Here is a 14,870-nt window from a genome sequence, read left to right on the forward strand (position 1 = left end):
AATATAGCACTGTGTGACAACCTTCCCTTGTATGGCCCCAGACTAATTCCACCGCAGTACATATTCCATCATGTTCTATATGATGGTTCAATTTTTGATCTTAAAATATACATTGGACAGACTTTTTTTATTGTATGTGGATAGGTGTTAGAAATTCTGTGTCTCCCTGGACTCCAGCGTGAAAAAACCAAAACAACAAAACCTAGTGTTCAAGGGTTTGTATTTGAGGGAGCTAATCCATAAATACTCAGTTTTACTTTTGGACTGTAGTATTTGTGATACACAGAAAGTTGCATAATGGCTTCAGTTCTTGTGTTCTACTTCTTGATTCCTAGGAGACTTTATCTAAGGTGTTTTGTTTGTGGTTTTTGTTTTTGTTTGTTTTTTTGTTTTAAATGCTTTGTTCTAGGCCCGTGGAATAAAAGATGCCACTGAAATTATATTTGAAATGTCAAAAGATGAAAGAAAAGATTTCTACAGGACAATAGCTTGGGGTCTGAATCGGCCTCTCTTTGCTGTCTATAGAAGAGTTCTTCGCATGTATGATGACAGAAACCATGTTGGAAAGTATGAAACCCTCTAATGCTGCATGGTTTTATTGGTATGACTAGGGTCATGTATTTATGCTTGACGTGTTCTATGTGAGACAGAAAATTGTAGCCAAACACACCTAGATCTTGCTAATATGTCACCTCTGCTCAATTCTGATCGATCATCCTTGGCAATAGTTGTGTTCTATTGATGGTATTCAATGACAGCTTTAAAGAACAAATAAAAAACCCAAAACAAAGGTGAATAACAGGTTCTGATATGATGACAGGACTTGGACACAAGGATGGATCTGCTGAGATGTAACTTTTTCTAGGGCTGTGACCTGGAAGTAATTGATCTTCACCCCTTATGCCCTTGCTTGCCATTTTTTAAAGCAGTGATCTGGTGCTATCCAGAAAGGATATTATATTTTAGTGTTTGAAGGGAGTTGAAAATTAAAAATATCTTCTCATTGCTGGTATACTTTTTTGATGGAAAGTCAGCTTTATGGTGATGGTGAATTGGGACAGTAAGGAAGAGGCTGTTTATTTGAAAGACTGTTGTAGAAAATTCTAATTCTGTTCATAGGAGTAAGATCGCGGAGACTGAGGAATTTTTCTGACAAATTAGAGGAATCTTATACCAGTTAAGCTTAGAAATGGACTAACGTGGAAAATGACATTTGTTCCTCACATTCTTCTGAAGTATTCAGTCAGATTGTATCTTACAGCTGAAATTCCTTAATCTCTTCTTGTAGCCAAATGTGTGCTGTGTGGTTAGTAAAATATTAATATTTATGCTGTATGCTTTCCTAACTCCAAATAATGTCTTTTTATTTACCTGTTGCTTAGGTATACTCCTGAGGAAATTGAAAAGCTTAAAGAGTAAGTTATCTTATGAACAAGGTCACTCTTCCTTGTTTATATTTAGTAGCTTGATCCATTTTTAAAGATTTCCTTCTATGAAATCACTGAAGAGTTACAAATAAATTTGACTGCTCCAACACTACCCAAAAGTAGCGGTACCTATCTAAAGTAAAATGAAACTACATTTGGCTTCTGTTATTTTTTTTTTTTTCTTATGTGTGTTCAGGACCTAACAATAAGCAACAAAGTTCTAAAGCAAGGCTTCTGTTGTAACTAGGAAAGTTTCAGATTTTTGCAAGCACAGTCACTATTTGTGGTTATGAGAAACAGAAGTTCCTTTTCTTTACGAAATTTGAGCAAAGGTTATTCCTAAAGGAAGTGGCAGGTCAAGAGTAGGATCTCCTCTAAGCAGTATTAGATACATAAATGATCAGCTCAAAAAGCCTAATTTTAAGTATGAACCTGATAGATCAAGAAAGTGGGGCTGCAGACTTTATCCTCTCCTGCACATTTCCAGGGTTGAGCAGTTGGAAGAAGCTGTTGGACTGAAGGAAGGAGGGGGGTATATTGCATTGCATTGATGGATCTGTTTGGATCAATTGAGCTCGTTTGTGTCGTTCACAAGGTGCCTGTGGTTCCAGATGTGTCAGAACTACTCATGGATCAACAATTTTAAGCAACCTGCTGTCATGTGAAGGAGGAAAATGATTGCTAAAATGATGAACGTGATTATGCAGTGTTTTGCTTAATTTAAATTGTAGGATGCCTGGGTTTTCATCAGGCATTACTGAAATTTTTCAAGTGCTCTGTACACCACCTGAAAATCATTGAGGAACCTGTATAGAATGGAAATCAGCTGTTTATCTAAACATTCATATTCTGTTTAACACACTCATTAAGCCTCACAATCTTCCTGCAAGACAGATACTATGCATTTTATATGTATAGTATCTGTGCATTTTATATGTACCTTGATTGATACTATGCATTTTATATCTATCTTGTGGCTCAGCTGGTCCAAAAGGCTTCTAGGAAGACATAGGAAAAAGTAGCAGAAGATAGTAATAGTAAAGTGGCAAAGTGATTTCCCCATTCTCTCTTTAAGCCTGCAAACTGCACATTCATCCAGTTTTTATTAGTGAATATTTGCTATTTTGGTAATTTCCTAAGTGGATGTAGTGCTAATGAGCACATTTCTCTCTAGGCTGAGAGTAAAGCATGGTAATGATTGGGCCACAATTGGAGCTGCCCTGGGGAGAAGTGCTTCATCTGTAAAGGATCGATGTAGGCTGATGAAGGATACCTGCAACACAGGTGAGGTAAATGCTGGTGTCAGAAATGGATATTCTGGTTAAAAGTCTGTCCCTTGTGATTAATGGTTATAGAGTTTGGTGTTTGGGTCAAGAGAGAGACAGATGCACTTCAGGAGTAAAGTACTGTTTATTCTGTAATGAATATATTCAAGTATAAAGGAAAATTCAGTCAGACCTCATGTGAATAATGTGCACTAAATTGTTGCATGGTTAATTCACTCCAGCTAATACAGTTCAGATAGCTTGGATCAGTTTGCTTTGGTCGCTATTTGGACGAGTTCTGTGTGGCCTTATTCATCTGTGAGAGGAAGAGAAAAGAGAAATTTGGCAGCAGAACAATGGAATTGTTGATTTGTTAATCAAGAATGGATATAATATAAATTGTTAGTAATTAAGAACAGTTACATCTTCTTCACAAGTTAAATTTGCATCTGGAATAAGGTGTTTCACATGGCAGTTAAATATCTGCTGGCATGTTATGGATCAGAGCAGAGGGTATGTGCTGCTGGTTAAGGTGGAGGGCTTCTGTCTCTTTCAGGAAAGTGGACAGAGAAAGAAGAGAAAAGACTGGCAGAAGTAGTGCACGAGCTGACAAGCACAGAGCCAGGTGACATTGTCACACAAGGTGTGTCGTGGGCTGCGGTGGCAGAGCGGGTCGGGACGCGCTCGGAGAAGCAGTGTCGCTCTAAATGGCTCAACTATCTCAACTGGAAACAAAGTGGAGGCACCGAGTGGACCAAGGAGGATGAAATAAATCTGATCTTGAGGTTTGTTATTTTAGGTACTTTTAAAGATTTGTAATATGTGTTGCTAGCAGGATTCCATTGGGGTCCATTTTGCTGGTTTCCTAGACTGAAAATTCTAGAACCTTCCAAAAATCACTGCTGTGTTTACAGTTCTCAGAGATTTATTATTGAACATATTTTTTGTTTTTTGTTTTTTTAGTGAATGTTAGTGTTCGTGAAAGGTGTCAGATTGAAAACCCTGGAGACTGAAGTCTTCTTTATTCCACAGAAAAGGTACAGCACAGGCAGCAAACCGTGCAAGCTTCCCACACGTTGCCCCACCGATGCGCTTTAACCCTTAACTGGAGGGTAGCTCAGTCTCCCTGCCCGTTCAGTCCTTGGCCTCTCTGCTGAGATGACCAACAAGGGTCAAGTGTGGTGGTGGTTTCTGTGATGTGGACATCTTGTCTACAAAGAGCTAAACTGAGACTGCAAATTAATTTCATGTAGGCCAACAAACACTGATTGGAAATCAGCATCTCTGACTACATTTGAACTGGCAGCCTGGTAGTGACTTTGGAAATCTTTTGCTCTCTCCAGTCCTCCTCCCATTTTGAATGCCTTTAACTCAAGCTTTTTAGCCAGTGGATTTTTATGGGTTGGGTGGGAAGAAAAAGCCAAGACATCCAGGGAATCTAAGGATTACTTACAAAGTAGGATTAACAAATTTACGGAAACTGTTTGACATAAACTCAAAACGAGGAGCCTGATTCCACATTTCAGAATGTGCTGGGTATATTTCTTAGTATTTCTGGTTTGGTCTGTCCAGATAGCCTTTCCTCGTCCTACAGGGTTGGTTTTGGTAGGTTTTTTTTTTTTCATTTTTACTTCTTCCTTTCTTTAGCTAGCAAGAGTGCTCTTGCCTTATTTGTGAAGAGGACTTTTCTTAACTTCCACAAAAATATTTTCCCCTCACTATTCACCTCTCTTTCATATGCTTTATGTACAGATAAGGGGAATTCAGAGATTTTTAGTGATTTCAGACAGATTCTGGTAGAGAAGACTGTCCCTTATCTGGAGAGCCTGGTGGGATTGATTTATGAGGAAGTGTTTAATGCTGTAGTTAACTTCATCTACTTTGGCTAAGAAGCATCTGAGAGAAGGCAAAAATCTGTGTTAAGGACGGATGGTTGTTACTTAGAAGAAAACAAGTAAATATCATAACATGAAATTAATTAAGTGAATGTTCAGAGTGAATCTCAGGAAGTATTTCCTGCCTTGGAGATGTGTTTGGGGAATGTTTTTTCAAAAAGAAAAGATGCAAGTACCACCACTTGGAATGCTTCACGATAATCCGATCTAAGACCTAATGTATAAGTAAATAAGGAGAATAATCCTGCATGGCAAGGAGATGGACTGGATCATCTAACAGGTCTAGTCCATCTTCTGTTGTTTATGATTCTGCTTGACCTCTGGCAGCGTGGAGCCTTGGAAGCCTGTGTCGATTCCTGAGCTCTGGTGGGCTGGTCACTAGCATGTCGTTCTGCGCTGTTACGTGTGACACGGCCGGACGCGTGCGACACCCCTGCCGCTCTGGGGGGCCCTTTCTGACAGCTCAATGTTTTCTGTGTCCTGCCAGGATAGCGGAACTTGAAGTTTCTGATGAAAATGACATCAATTGGGACTTACTGGCTGAGGGATGGAGTAGTGTCCGCTCCCCACAGTGGCTTCGGAGTAAATGGTGGACCATTAAAAGACAGATTGCAAACCACAAAGATGTTTCATTCCCTGGTAATGTACTGCTTCCCCTGTAATGCACTTCTCTTCTGAAAGCTCCTGTCACATATGTCAGAGAAATAAGGCTGCATTTTGTTGTCTGCTTACAGCATTGCTGGCCAAAGAGCACATTGCTCCTTTGCTGGAAGTTACTGGCCCCTTGGATCTGCTGGCTGAATTGCTCCTACGAGCAGTCCTTAAGTGTTTCAGTCAAACAGGCCAAGCTGACATGTACAGCTAGACAGACTTTGCCATCCCTTCTCAGTTTGGCTAAAGTGAGAGTATGTATATAAGCAGCTCAGCTGGCAGATCTCACATGATGCTGATCTTTGGTATGGAGGGCAGTGACCCCTTCAGGTGGAAGAGGATATGTATCTGCAGCCTAACTATGGCCTCAAGTTAGATGTGTTGCCTTTATGTTGTTAAAATGTAATTTCTGTCAGGTGCTGAGCCTTAGCTGTAGACAGAAAGTAGATCTACTACTAGCTGCAGTGAGGAGGAGGGGAGGAGTCAGGAGTATAAAGCTCCCCCAAATACATTTCATACCATTTTCCCATTCTGGATTGGAGAAGCTAGTGCCTAAGCCAGAGCGGGGTGTCTGTGACCTTCAGACCTCCCTTTGTCTTACTTGGGGAGAGGAAAAAAATCAGAGATTAGACATGTCATAGTTAATGAAAGATGTAATTTAATGCACACTTGTGCTGTGGTTGACAGTGTGGTTATATATTAGTCCTTCCTCAAGGCTGCAGCTGGGAGGTTACCACACATTAATAGGCAGTTGTTGCAGCAAATAATTCATAGATAAATGCAACACTGAATCAACAGGCTCTACTCTCTTTCCCCTGACAAAGGGGAGATGTTTAGGCAGTTTTCTGTAATGAATTCTAGAAAAGCTGAGGCCTCAGGTTTTGTGACCTGCTATTAAATCAGCTGCTCCCAAAGCAGTTATAGAGAAGAAGGGTGGGTGGTTCTGTTGGAGCAATGGGCCTCCTCATGCACAGGTGAAGAATTGTCATATAACCACTGTGGGATTCATTCTCTCTTGTTCCCCATTTTCAGTGACATTTCCATCAAGCTCTTGAACAAATCTGTTTCCATGTTGTAGAAGATTGGAGGATTTACTTCTGGTAGCAGCATTACACAGCTAGTGATACTGGCACTTGATTGTATCTTGGGGATATATCATGCATCATTTTAGAGAGTTCCAAAATTTTATGGCCTATGTGTTGTTTTTTCCCCCAAGCATCATGAAGTGCCTGGATTCCATGAGGAAATCTAGTTCACTGCTGTAGTTGGCTATAAATTGTCTATGTATGTGCTAAATTTCTAGTTTCTGTATCTCTGGAGGTTGCTGAAGTTCCAGATTCTGTAGGATTTTGTTTGCTCTTTTCATCTTGGGTAAATCACCAATTGCAGCATTTCAAATGTGCTTGTTCAACCTGCTTTAGCATGAATGTTTTTTCTCTCAGTGCTGATAAAGGGTCTTAAACAGCTCCACGAGAACCAGAAAAGCAATCCAGGGCACCAGCTTCCAGAGAACAAATGTGGCAGTGGCTTAGCAAACACTAACTCCAGCTCGGGGATGCAGCACGTGCAGATCCGCGTGGCTCGCTTGGAGGAGAGCACGGGCAGTGCCCCCAGCCCCATGGCAGCTCTGCAGATCCCAGTGCAGATCACCCACGTCTGTAAGTACTGAAACAAGCCACTCACAAGGCCTGGAACTTGCTTCTGCTAAGGTGGTGAAGGAGGAGTGAGCGTGTCTTAAAGATTTGTATTCATTCTCCCTTGGTCTTGCCATAACTTGAGATAAAACATTTCTGCGTTCTGTTTGCCTGTTTCTAACTTTGTTTGGCGAATGTGGGATTGCTGTGGCTGTAGTTCCAAGAAGCTGCAATTGGAGCACCTGGACACAGGTGTTGTAGGTGTCTGTTTGTGTGTGTGCACACAGGAGTTTGTCACATAACCTGTTCTTTGAAAAGCCTTCAGTGCACAAACCTCTTAATGAAGATAGAGCGTGTATGTTTATTCCTTGAGCTGTTTCTGGTCACTGTTGTGCAGAGCAGTGAACATAATGTACAAGTTCTCCTTTTTTGAGTTACATAGACTGCTGTCCCTAAGTTCTGATGCAGGGCACTGAAGGGAAGGTATAAGTGTGTTTTCCTAGTCCTTTCTTATACAATTATTTGTAGTCTCAAGCACTCTGGAAAATGTTAGCTGCTAAGTCACGCCAACATTCAGCCAGTGTTCTGCTAAACCACTGTATTTTTTTAAAAGTTGATGCTTCCCATGCTCTTAAGGATGAACTTTGCTCATTATCTAACATTGATTACCAGATCTGCTCTGAGTTTAGTTCTTACTGCTTGATTTTGTAACTAATCTTATTAAGTAACTCCAGTCACATGCAGTCTGTCATCTGCACTGTATATTATTTTGCACCGTTTGTGATTTGTAAATTTTATTAGGAAAATTTAGTGCTTTGGTCTTGCTGATTACCAAGTTAGTTACAGAATATTCTGAGTTGGAAAGGATCCACATGGGTCATGGAGTCCTAGCTCTTAAATGAGTGGCCCATACAGGGATTGCACCCACAGCCCTGGCATTATTAGCACCCTGCTCTGAGCTAAGCTCATCAGTCTAAAACTGATTCTTCAGACTGTGCTTCAACAGGCATTTGACAAATAATTTTCTGTGTGTAATTTTAGTAGATAAATCTATCTTAATCTATTTTAATCAATCTTAATCTGTTAAATGCCAGCTTCATTTTATGGGTTTTATTTTCTAATTAGAATGACAGATGCCACCAAGCCAAGACCTTTTGGTCTGTCATAGTATGTCAGTAGTCTCAGACTTTGAATGAAGCTTGATCAAAGCTGATGAGCAGGCAGGATGGGCTGGGATCCTGGAACCTTTAGTCATTTCTGAATTGAATCCTGTAATGGTTGTTTTCTGACTTCACTTGCCCATGTCTGCCTAACAGCCTTTTCCCCCATTTTAGTCTGCTTTTCTGAAGAATTTCTGGTTTTGTAATCACAGTGAATTTTGTATTGTGTGTTTCACAGTCCCATGGGTGCTGAACCTATTACCCACTTTCAGCTGCATTTGGTAGAAGGCTCAAGGTTTCAAAGGGGCAATTCCTGAGGTTTTATGAATATACTGGCTAGGTGACAGGCCACACTTTACAGCTCTCTGCTACTGAGTACCAGGAGATCTGCAGCAAGAAACCTTGAACATGCCACTACAACAATAATAGCTTCAAAATTGAGCTTTTATCTTCTTAAGAGACCAGAATTACTGTATTTTGCTGCCACGGAGTCTGAGATGGCAAAGCTTCCAGTGCTTGGGTCACTGTTATCATCTTGTAGATCTTTTCCCCTTTTGGTATTTAGGAAATTACTGGAAAACCCCAAGCAGAGTATTAATTTGGTTTCGGCTTCCTGGAACTTGCGATTTTTTTTTTTTTTTTAAGACTAAATAGAAATTGTAATTATGGTTTTGAAGGTTGTTTGGACCTGGTGATCTTAAAATACCTGGTGCATCAACTGTTTCCAGTGCTTCTCTTCACTGCTTTTAGAATTAGTGGAGCTAATTGCATAAATAATTACATAGTTGTAGTAAGAATACTTACAGCTTTTACACTGCAGTCATAACACCCAGGATAGGCAAATATCTGGGAAGCATCTGAACTTTCATCAGGGGTGAACATTCTGTGGAGGGCAGAAAAGATTAAAAATACAGAAAAAGAAAAAGAGGTCTGTGGAAAACACAACAGTATTAAGCTTGACACTGGTTTAAAACAAGCAGTACATGATCCAAAGGATATTATTACACCAAAGGGCATCGTTACATTAGAACCTCTTGCAAATCTCATTACAAAAAGTAATTAAATCATGTCAGAAACTTTATTTTCTGCTTTTATCTCTGTGTGCTAAACCCATAGTTACTTTCTTTTGCACTTTTGGATTGTAGAATGCTCTCTTTAAATAGAATTGTGTCTTGGGTACCAATTAGAGAACCTTGTCATTAGGACTGCAGCCAGTTTTCTTTTTCCTCTTAGGGGAATTAACAGTACCCTGCCATGTATTAATTATAGTATGCTATGCTCTCTACAGGCCTGAACATTCTGGTTTACATACTTTCCTTTTTTTTTTCCTTCCTTTTGCAGCCTCAACCGATTCCCCTGCTGCTACTGTTGACTCTGAGACAATAACACTGAACAGTGGAACACTACAGACCTTTGAGATTCTTCCAGTAAGTAACTGGTGTTTGTTACTGTGGCTTTTTCTTTTCAACCCAGCTACTTCTTAGACTATAGAAGTGTGCATTTCCAAAAAAAAAAGAAAAAAAAATGGGGGGGAGGTTTTCAAGTAGAAAGAAAAAGAGTAAAAGAGTTCTAAAACTTATTTCTGAAAGTGTAATCCATTAGGGCTGCCGAGTAAAGTGTGAATTACAGTTAAATGCTTTAAATTTGCTTCAATGCTACAAAGTTTTCCTTTGTGCTTGGATTTTTTTCATTGTTGAAATCTAACATAAAGGAGCCAGAGAAGGCTCCCAGCAATTAAAGATTGTCTCAGTTCCATTGTCCTGTAATTTGTAGCACAATTTCTCTTCCATCTCAATGCAAAAGTAAGTTGAATTTGTTCCTTTTTTACCTGCTGATGTACAGCATATTACAGACCTACTGGGCTCCTGCCCTTAATACTTGCCTTGGTAGCCTAAGGTGAGTTATTTTCTGCTTTTTGAGTGCAGTGCAGCAGTCAGTGCAGAAGGGATTGGATTGGTGTGGTGAGTTTCCAGGGGAGTTACAGTTAGGCTGGTTCATGTAAATCAAAATGCTCCAGTATGTCCTGGGCACTGCCTTTGGGTATTAAACCTGTGTTGTCTTTTTAGTCCTTCCACCTCCAGCCGACTGGGACACCAGGTACCTACTTACTGCAGACCAGCTCGAGCCAAGGCCTCCCTTTAACGCTGACAACGAGTCCCACCATGACCCTGACGGCCGCGGCTGCTCCGGCCTCCCCGGAGCAGATCATCGTTCACGCCTTATCTGTGAGAGCTCTGGGTGGGGACAGGGGGAAGGGAACAACTGGGGGAAGGGGAACATTGTTATACAGGGCCCTGCACATGCCTGTTAAACTTGCAAAGCCGTTCCTAAGTCAGAACAATGTTACTTTGCTTAAAATCCTGAAAACTGAGAATTTGGGGGTTTGTGTGTTAGTTTTAAAAAACAGCCTCAGGTTGCTTCAGAACTTTGCTTAGTGAGGAAGTTCTGAACAGAATGTCTCCATTTAGTGCTTGGTCCCCAGCAAAACCAAGTTTTGTTGTTTTGTGATGTTTTCAGTTCCTCTCACAAGTAGATAGTGGTCCACAGCACTTGGATAGTAGTGACAGGTATTGTTTTTTGCTAGAGGGAGGGAAGGGGAAGCAAACTGGAGATTGAATCACAAAAGTGATGAAAAATTCAGTGGAAAAAACACTTTCAAAATCTTTTGAATCTAGTGATCCTCACCTGAATGGTTGCTTCTTTCATGTTATTATTTATTTACTTTATTTGTGACTGAAAGAACACATGACACCACATTTAGTCAACAGAGTTGTTCTTTAGGCACAGGAAAGGTCAACAGATGATTGGGCTGACATACCGTATATATAAAATCTAAACTACACTGAGCAATTGGAATCTTTTTGCTTGTATCTGCTTGAAAGATTTGTAGATAGTAACAGCATAGTCTCTGACCTTGTTTGGGGTTTTGTCTCTTTTTTGCAAATGCTGCTGACAGCCAGAGCATTTGTTGAACACGAGTGACAACGTGACAGTGCAGTGCCACACGCCGAGTGTCATAATCCGCACCGTTGCTGCCGAAGACATCTCCTCCTCTGTCACCCAGACAGAGCTGACTGTGGATGCAGACATTCAGTCAGCTGACCTGACAGATCCTCCAGACACCCTAGGAACAAATACTTTCCCACATGATATCCATCAGTCCAAGCTGAGTGACGAAGAGCAGTCAGCCTACAACGAAGACCATGCTTCCAAATTTAGCAGCAGGAATAGTAGAGAACTGATGGATGGAGTTATGGTAAGAACAGAGGAGGAGATTGCTGATGCTAGCCTGAAACAGAATGAGGATTCTCACTCTGGTTTACCCAGCACTTACGTTACTGAGGTAAGGGAGGGTATAATACTTGATGTTTTCCCAATTTCTGCTCTTCTGGAGAATTTTTTCATTGAATCTGTGGACTTACTTCAGACCAATAGCTTAACATATCTCAGTGATTTCATTTATACTGGTAGCTGAATGGAGAAAGATTAAGAGAGACTATTCATAAGAGATTTAGTGAAAGGACAAAGGGGAATGGCTTCAAACTGAAAGGATGTAGGTTTAGATGAGGCATTAGGAGAAAGTTCTTTCTTGTGAGAGTGATGAGGCACTGGAACAGGTTGCCTGAGAAGCTGTGGGCTGCCTCATCTCTGGAAGTGTTCAAGGCCAGATTGGGTGGGCCTGGAGTGATCTTCAAGGTCCCTTCCCATCCAGACAATTCTGTGATTCTGTATCACAGTGATTCTGTATCACAGTTCTCCAAGTATTTGCTGAGATCCTCTATCATTGAGCTTTGTTAGTGAGTTACGAGTATGAAAGTAACAGCATTTAATTTGGTTCCAAGGCTTATATTTGACTTCATCTGGAGCACTGAGCACCTCACTAGCTGTGGAGTTGCTTCATTACTCAATGTTCTTCTGCATGGTGACAGTGGAAAGGTGGAACATTGGTGGCACTGAACAGGTGCCTTCAGGTGATTCCTGCTTGATGCTGTTGCTTTAAACTGGGCTGTTAATTGTCCAACACACCTGCATCAACAGATAGATTGAGCAAGGGAGGAGAGCTAGAGTATTTGGGTTTTGCTTTATGACTCTAATAACATAATTCAAGATGTACCTCAGTTTTCAGTTTTGAGGGTTTCTGTTAAACATCCTGCTCCAGTCAAGTATCTGTTAAATGGGAATTTGAAACATTAAGCTACTTCTCTGTCTGACCTCAGATTTATTCATCTCCAACACCTGAGATGCAGAAATGAGTTTATCCAAATGATTACAGCTCTTTGGATTGTTTCTTTCAGTTGCTGGAATTATGAAAATGACTAAGTCACAGAAAACAGAGGTGCTAAAAGAAGATAACACTCTTTAGTCAGTACAAAATTCCTCTTCCTTTATGGGTTTGATTAGGTAGGAATTTGGGAAAAGATGAGTTAGAATGAAAACCCCTTGCTGTTTTTTAGAACACTGTTCTCTACAGTAGCTGCATTTCTGCTTTGTCAGCCTTGAAAATCCATCATTAATATGCTTTGGCCTTGTCTTTGAAGAAGCTTCTAATAGTGCATATCTGTTATGCTCTTACAAAAGGGAGAATCTTTGTACATCTCAAGTTTGCTACTACAGAAGCATCTGAATCCTGAATACATCAGAAGATGGGGATTATTCTTCCATTTTCCCCTCTCTTTGTCATAGTTGAGATAATTGTGATAAGATTTTCAACATTTGAGGCAGGCCATCAGCTTTCTATTCTAATTTTAAAACTTCAGCTTCTCGAGGTAGAATTAATAAACTTTTGATATTAACCTAGTTCCTAGTTTAACTTTGTACAAATTGCTCATTGCTAGCAGAATGTAAAACTAAACTTTTTTTTCTATACAGAAAAACAAACTGAATTTGTAATTCTAATTTGCCTTACTCTTCAAGTCAGATTCAAGTTTGACATGTGTACTTAAATTCCAGGAAATAGTGAACTGTCTGTGAGTAATTCTCAGTGAAAAGTTACTCCAGAAAAACATGCCTACATTTTGTTTTCTTTAAATCAGTGTTATTTTTATGAGCTTGCCAGGGTTGTATTGTCACTGTGGGTGGGTAGTGGGAGGCAGGCAGTCATGCTGCAGGGTTTTATTATTTCTGGCTGGGAAAGGTGCCCATTTGCCACAATGGCTTCTTTAGTTTTTCACGCCTCCTCTTCCCAGTTTCAGGCCTTGCAGCCCAGTGCTGCTGGTGGGCAGAGCTGTGTGCTCTGCTGAGAGCTGCTCCTGCAGGTCAGGCACACCATGCCCTTGTGGATGGGACCAAGTGCAGTTCACAGAGCTGCAGCACAGGTTGTGAGCTCCTCTCCAGCAGCATCAAGGAAGGGGTTTTCAGACAGCTGCCTTTGCAAAAACACTGTGCAGTTATGTAGGGAAACAAGTTTTCCTACAAAAAACAAGGTGGATGAACATCAGGATTTTCTTTAACAGAGAGGGCTGTAACCTCTGAAAACAGTGTAAATCCAGGTACCTTCCATTGTGTCAGCAGCTGCTAGCATTCTACATCAGGGATTCCTGAAGTTTGAACAAACCTTACACGTTACACACAAAAACTGGAATCCAGATATCTCTGCTGGTTCTGGCAGTAATGTGTGGGATGACTTTTCACTGCACTTGTGGAACCAGGAGGGTGCTGTGACACTGACTCAGCCAGATGTGTTGCTGCTATTCCAGTACCACAGGAGCCAGGGAAGAGGCAGGAGCAGCAGCAATGGCAGGACTGGAAGAGAATGAGGGTATTGACAACTTGTACCTGGAAAGAATCAGTGTCTTGCCAATCTTATGGTACCATTAGGCTCAGCAAAAAAAGTCTGGAGCCAAGCTCCAGCCAGTGAGAGACCAAGAAGGGCACAGCAAATAAAGGGGGTCTTTTGAGCTCTGTGTTCAGTGTCAGTTAAAACTTGACAACAGGAGTTGTGAATTGTAAGGTAAAGCTGTTGGATTTGTGGAGCAGGTAAGTGCTATAATGGTAATGCTTCAGTCTCAGAACATCTAGACAGAAAGTAGTGGAAAAGCCTAATTATTCCTCTTCACAGACTTAATATTTGACTTTCAAGGGAACATTTTAGCACCACCTTGCAGTGTCTCCCGTCCTCTCCACATTGCTTAACAGGGTAAAATTCTTCTCATCTTGTTTTTGGATGCCTGCACTAAAATAATATGCCCTGTAAATGCTGAAATAAACTATCTCAGGTGGTGACATTTCAATTTAATGAGATAAAATTCATCCAGGGTGGAGTATGGCTGAGCAATGCAGGGTTTTTGTTTATGCTACCATGAATACACTCTCATGGCCTGTTCTGTGTTGTGCAGGACCTGGGTTCCCCAACAATAGAAGAACAAGTCGATCAGCCTACAATAGATGATGAGACTGTGCTTATTGTTCCTTCTTCCCATGGTTTTATCCAGGCAACGGATGATATAGATAATGAATCAGTCTTGCCCTTGACAACTCTCACAGGTATGACAGTTCCTGTCATTAAAGCAGTGCATAGAGCTTCTGAGTCTCTGCAGACAACACTTCATAGATCCTTGCTTCCTCTTAAATAATTTTACATATCAGTGCTATGAAACTGCAAGTAACCTAACAAATACTCCTCCCCAGAGGAAGGATCTCCCAGTAGAGCCATCAGAGGGTCGGCACAGACAGTGCAATACCTGATGGATGCAAATGTGAGTCACACCATTGTATCCATATATATCCATATTGGCCATCACTTACCTTCTCTAGAGATACTCAAACCCCACCTGGATGTGGTGCTGTGCAAAGTGCTCAGGCTGAACCAGCTTTAGCAGGGGGTTGGACTAGAGGATCT

General features: G+C 40.9%; 1 protein-coding gene across 3 annotated transcripts in view; it reads left to right on the top strand.

Moving 5' to 3' along the window:
• DMTF1 (cyclin D binding myb like transcription factor 1) overlaps nucleotides 1-14,870 on the top strand; it is a 29,115-nt gene that overhangs the window by 12,718 nt on the left and 1,527 nt on the right. For 2 of the 3 annotated variants that reach the window (XM_059847461.1, XM_059847464.1), the window contains 10 exons: nucleotides 410-567; nucleotides 1,383-1,415; nucleotides 2,602-2,711; nucleotides 3,249-3,477; nucleotides 5,075-5,226; nucleotides 6,681-6,896; nucleotides 9,374-9,459; nucleotides 10,099-10,257; nucleotides 10,989-11,375; nucleotides 14,368-14,515. In XM_059847461.1, coding sequence (XP_059703444.1) covers nucleotides 410-567; nucleotides 1,383-1,415; nucleotides 2,602-2,711; nucleotides 3,249-3,477; nucleotides 5,075-5,226; nucleotides 6,681-6,896; nucleotides 9,374-9,459; nucleotides 10,099-10,257; nucleotides 10,989-11,375; nucleotides 14,368-14,515 — 1,678 coding nt within the window. The remainder of the gene's footprint in view (nucleotides 1-409; nucleotides 568-1,382; nucleotides 1,416-2,601; nucleotides 2,712-3,248; nucleotides 3,478-5,074; nucleotides 5,227-6,680; nucleotides 6,897-9,373; nucleotides 9,460-10,098; nucleotides 10,258-10,988; nucleotides 11,376-14,367; nucleotides 14,516-14,870) is intronic. The other variant, XM_059847462.1, reaches the window with a different exon arrangement.

This window comes from Haemorhous mexicanus, chromosome 5 (assembly GCF_027477595.1).
Source record: "Haemorhous mexicanus isolate bHaeMex1 chromosome 5, bHaeMex1.pri, whole genome shotgun sequence".
NCBI lineage: Eukaryota > Metazoa > Chordata > Aves > Passeriformes > Fringillidae > Haemorhous > Haemorhous mexicanus.